We start from the raw sequence: 5,790 nt of genomic DNA, 5'->3' as shown, positions 1-5,790 counted from the left end.
TCATTGTAATGTTGCAGTTAAATAAATATAAAAGGTGGCGCTAATTTAAATTATTTTACTTTATAAGAGCTGTATGGGTAGCCTGTCATTCCCCTCCATCAATGAAGATTTATCTTTTAATAATTTAGAATTTTAATTTGTGGATTACTTTGTGTATTATTAATCAGATTCTGCAAATTAGCCTAGTGGAGTAAAAAGTACCATATTTCCTTTTGAACCATAGAGGAGCAGAAGTATAAAGTAGCAGAAAACAGAAATACTAAAATAAAGTACAACCACCTGAAAATTATACTAAAGTACGGTACTTGAGTAAATGTACTTCATTAGCCTACTTTCCACAAAAGGTAATGGTAATTTTGAACTATTTGCTGACATTAAATGTAATAAAGGATTGAATGAAAAAGATTAAATATTAATTATAGTTAGTTACAAGACCAATCCTTTAATTTTACTTTTATTTAACTTGTTTTGCCAGAAAAGTCACATTTAAGAATAATATTGGCTTTAAATTAAGGACATGGCCTCAGTGGTCCTATTGATGATTACAATTTAAACAGTATTGTGCAGTATATTCCTTTAAACTGCCAGGTCATATGCCAGAAACCCGCCCACCTGGTTGTCTGATCCCTCCCGCGCTGGACGAAAGTTAGGCTTCTTGTCTGGAAGATGGCACAAAACCTCATTCATTCATCTCAAAGTTGATGCACTGTTGACATCGTCTGCTGGTAAGTACATTTACCTTTAATGCTTGAACATAAATTAAAGATAACAGAGCGATTCACGGTGAAATTGGCAGCTATATTATTAACGTGTGTATTTTCTTCTAGTCGAACTTTATAACACTATCAAACTTGTCGACGCTTTAACCAAACATACTTTTTCCTTAATGCACAAGAACATACCCTGACCTTTTGACCTACAGCGCAGGCGCTCAACGTAACAGATCATTACGTATAACGTAATCGTGGGACTTCACTGACCCGCTGTCATTTCACTACTGAACTCTGTAACACCAGCGTCCCCTTCTCTCTTTTACTTCCTCTTGTGGTGTTTTTAGTCCTTCTTCTTTCTGTTTCTTCTCCTAAATAGTTTTGTTATTCTTCACACCCGTGTTCACTACACAGCTAAGCTCTCTGGGCTTGCTAGCTACATGTTTTAGCTCTGCTCCATGTACTGAAATACCAAATGGCCCATAATTTGTCTCCATCTATGGGTACATGCTTTTTAAATTATAAAGTAATAGTAATGGTATTTTTTTTAACCATATTTAGCTATGCAGATAGTTTTTGTGCCTACAGGGTTGGAGATACCTGCCTCTGAGTTTATTGGCACTGCTTAAAGAGGATACACTAACTTATTTTTAACATCACATAGATTCTTGTTGGCATATGAACAACAACGAAACTCATATTGTCAAGGTTGTACAGGAGGCTGGCAAGATGGAAAGGACTAAATGTTGACAGGAGGCCAGCAGGAAGACTTGAGTGATTTATTGAACATTATTGTAACAGATGAACATAAAAATACAATGCAACTAAGACAAACTGACAGGGAGTGAAAAAAATGGGCTGGGTAAATATCTGGAGGACTGATGAGTAGTGTGGGCAGGTGGGCAGGGAACATTGGGTAACTGCAGGGCGGATGAGAGAAATGGGAACAGGTCAGTTGATGGATGGGGCAATCAGATGATTGGGAAATAAGGGAAAGTCTTAGGGCACCTGGTAGATGGATGGGAAATGACAATGACAATTTTTTTTTCCTATCAAGTTTTTCTTATTTTTCTTTTACAATCAAATCACAGTTGCCTCTGCTGGGACTATCAAATGCATCACATCCTGCACACTGGAAGATTTTTACTGGGACACACCTACCAGACAGTGAGTGTTAGCAAAAGGAAAAGCTTTTATAACGTGGCTATAGGTTAAATTAATGATGTGTTAACCAGCTTTAGACTACCAAGTCAGGCATTTGTTTCATGACTAAATTATAGATTTTAAACATTTTTTCCTTCCTCCTATCGGCCTGGAACAAGTGTTGCTCTAGCTTTGCCAAGATGATGCGGGCAGTGTGTGTTGACGTACCAGGAGGACCAGAGAATTTGCTGCTGCGAACTGTCCCTAGACCTCAACCTAAAGATGGAGAAGTTCTAATTAAAGTTCATGCAACTGCCCTCAACAGGGCAGACTTACTGCAGGTATAGTACAGTATACATTCTTGCAAAGGATAAGTACACTATAATCTCCTTGATATACATATGTTTTTCTGCTAAATGTGATTATCTTACATGTGATGTGTCAACATGTTTTGTACATAAATAGTAAAGTCCTGATTATGGAACGATCTCGGCTCATATTCTTTATTTTTTTTCCCCCATAGAGGCGAGGACTGTACCCACCTCCCCCAGGTGAGAGTGACATCATAGGCCTGGAGGTGGCTGGTACTGTGGATACTCTGGGCTCAGTGGTGAAAAGAGGCTGGAAGCCAGACGACAGGGTCATGGCTTTGCTCTGTGGAGGAGGATATGCAGAATATGTTGCTGTGCCTGAGGAGCTTCTTATGCCCATTCCCCCTAATTTGACACACAGCCAGGCTGCTGCGATCCCGGAGGCCTGGCTCACTGCTTTTCAGCTTCTAGTTTTCATAGGTACAGCAACCATGTTTGTTATTTATAATAATATATTTATCTTGCTGCATCATTATAATCCATATATTTGTTTTCTTGGTGGCAACAACACACTACTGTACCACCATCTCATTATTTATAATCCTTGTCTCTGTGTATTTCTTTTTTCTATTCTTTTTATCTTATTGGAGTTATGTTTTTTTATTTTATGCATGAAGCACTTTGTATTTTTGTTTTAATAATATCCATAAATATAAAGAATTCATAGTAATAATAATATCTTATTAAATTGTTAAATTCCTGGAAAAATAAAATGTGGTGCTCTAAACAAGTTAAAACTAAACTAAAATTACAAGTTTATCCAGAAGAATAAATTTAAAGATGGTGAAGCATTTTTCTATTTGTTTCCGCTTAATTTTATACAACCCCAAAGAACCCTATAATTAAAAATATTGAACTCTGCACTTGTATCTTGCAATCTGTCTTCTCTGCCACAGCTCAGGTGAAGGAGGGTGAGGTAGTGTTGGCTCATGCTGGAGCCAGCGGAGTTGGAACGGCTGCTGTTCAGCTGGTTCGTCTGTTTGGTGCCGTGCCCATTGTTACTGCAGGGAGCCCAGAGAAGCTGAAGATGACTGAGAATCTGGGAGCAGCAGCTGGGTTTAACTACAAAGAGGAGAGCTTTGTGCAGGGAGTTCATAACTTTACAGGAGGTGAATTGGGTAGCGGTATAGACAGTTCACTGTGTCGCAGGTTACAGGGCTAATTAGTCATTGCTGTAATGTGTTTGTATTGTTCTTATTAGTGATCTATCAAACTAAGTGCTATCATTGGATTTTCATACACACAGTCATAGTAGCAGTCACTGCTTATGATAACTACATTTCTCTTTGTTCCAAACCATTTGTTAATGGAAATGTAAAACACTTTATGTACACCAGAGGATTCAGGTGAGCAAAGACATGTTTAAAAATCTAAATAGAGCTTGTTAAAATTTAAAGGATTATTCCATATAGTTCTTACTGTCACCAAGTCCATATCTCTGGTCTTTCTGACCTCCCTTCCCTGTCTGTGGCCCATTTGTTTCTACTGAAAATCACAAAGTCACAAATTAAATATGTTATTATTTTTTAAAAGGTTAAGTATTTTCCTAAAACAGCTGGACACTGTAGTTTTATAGTACTAAAGCAGGAGTAAATACTGCATTTGTTGGTTAGGTTACTTTATTTCTACCTGTAGGTAGATTTGTTTTGCAGCAAGAATATGACACATCCATTTTGGGGACTATTTTCAGCCAGGGATGAATACACATTTGATGCACTATTGTATTTACAGCAGCAGGATGGTGCATGTGAGATTCTCTCAAGATAAACTAGTGTGTGCCTGCATGGTAATGAGGGAACAGGTAAGCCAGTGCAACAGTTTTTAATTGTTTTTGGGCAACAATGGAGCTCAATGACAAAATAGAGAAATAACATCTGCCGGGCTTCGGATACACACACAACACATGTTCAGGCTCAAATCATAGTAGGTTTTGTTCTTTTCATGGGACTTGTTGACAATTTAGAATATCATCACTCGTGCTTTTATGTGTAGTAAATAACTAAAAATGTACACACACAGATAACGTATAATAACTTTTAATAGATGGCTATATCACTGCTGATGAACTAAAACAAAGAAGAAAAAGTGTGATCCACTTGGAGGTTAGGGTCAAATTCGAGGCTGCAGATTAAATATTTCGTTACGTTGTATAACTAATAACTGTAATTTCACAGGCAGGGGGGCAAATGTCATCCTTGACTGCATCGGTGGGCGTAACTGGGAGCAAAATGTGAGCTCCTTAGCCACCGATGGCAAGTGGGTGCTGTACGGCACGATGGGAGGCAGGACAGTAGAGGGAGACCTGCTAGGCAAACTGCTCTCCAAGCGAGGCCACTTGCTCACCAGCCTCCTCCGCTCTCGCAGCCTTCAGGTGAGAATTCAAACCAAACAGAAATGACACACCAGCTGTGTTTCTCCATCTCTGCATGTGAACATGCTGAGTCTCGGGAAGTGAAAATTCAACAGTGCTGAACTTCCTTGTTCACTCTGTCTGGTTTTCCAAAATGAGGCAATTTGCATGTTCGTTTTCACACTTTGAAACCGCTTTGAATTTCCCCTTCACAGTACAAAGCCGACCTGGTGGAGGATTTCTCTCGCAGAGTGTTACCGTATTTCTCAGACCAGCCAGCCTCCTTGAGGCCAGTGATTGACAGCACATTCAACCTGGAGGACATTGCAGAAGCTCACAGGCACATGGAGGCCAACAAGAACATGGGGAAGATTATCATTAATGTGATTCCACAGAATCAGGAAACTCAGTGATAAACAGTTGCAGAAATATTAACAGAAACGTACATTCATGTCAAGGAATCTTCCAACAGTGTTATTTGTTTTACACAAATGTTGATCTTAAATATGCTTTATCCACCAATAGTCTGAAGATGATTTTCTTTACAGTGCTGTTACTTCTGTAGAGTCAAAATAGGGATAATTGACACAGGATTACGAAATGTTCATTAACAGTATTGTGTTCATGCTGGAGATTAAAGAGAGGTGCTGTAAATCTTTCCAAACCACAGTGACTTTCCTCTTCACAAATATCAGACAAAATACTATTACATAGAAAACCCTTGAAATAAATGTGTGGTAAAAGCAGGGCTTTTTCCCCTTATCTAACATAATCAAACGTAAATTGACTAATTTAATAAAGGCACACTAGCAAAATATTACAGAATGATCTACACTCCCCAGTCTGTAGGACACCAGAAGGTGCAAAATGGCTGCCCACCGCTCCTAATTAGGATAGGTTAAATGCAGAGAATGAATTTCACATGCATTGTTCTGTGTATAATTGTATGTGGCAACTAAAGTTAATTATTATTATTATTAGTGTGAAGGATGCTCATCACCCAGCAATTTTATTCCAGCTTCTACCTTCAGCCAAATGCTTCTGTAGCCATGAATCCAAGATGCAAACAGAATATTGAAATCTGTGTTTTAACCTCTTAAAAAGCAAAAGCAGAAAGGTTTTATTGGATTGCAATAAACTGTGTTCCTAATATGGTGGCCACAGAGTGTAGGCCATCATGAATGGGGCCATTTGGCATAACGGCTACTTTTGATAC

The 5,790-nt window shown here is 38.5% G+C and overlaps 1 protein-coding gene across 1 annotated transcript; it reads left to right on the top strand.

Moving 5' to 3' along the window:
- The first annotated feature begins 589 nt into the window (after nt 1-589).
- LOC119910694 (quinone oxidoreductase PIG3-like) lies at nt 590-5,243 on the top strand. The gene is made up of 7 exons (XM_038729418.1): nt 590-725; nt 1,802-1,877; nt 2,021-2,194; nt 2,377-2,644; nt 3,121-3,333; nt 4,399-4,595; nt 4,790-5,243. The coding sequence occupies exons 2-7, from the start codon at nt 1,824-1,826 to the stop codon at nt 4,985-4,987; spliced, it is 1,104 nt and encodes a 367-aa protein (XP_038585346.1). The 5' UTR covers nt 590-725; nt 1,802-1,823; the 3' UTR covers nt 4,988-5,243.
- The last annotated feature ends 547 nt before the right edge of the window (nt 5,244-5,790 follow it).

This window comes from Micropterus salmoides, unplaced genomic scaffold (assembly GCF_014851395.1).
Source record: "Micropterus salmoides isolate LMB-PRFRI ecotype aquatic unplaced genomic scaffold, ASM1485139v1 Ms_hic_scaffold_19, whole genome shotgun sequence".
NCBI lineage: Eukaryota > Metazoa > Chordata > Actinopteri > Centrarchiformes > Centrarchidae > Micropterus > Micropterus salmoides.
The sequence above is the reverse complement of the archived record's forward strand: the minus strand, read 5'-3'. Positions and strand labels throughout refer to the sequence as shown.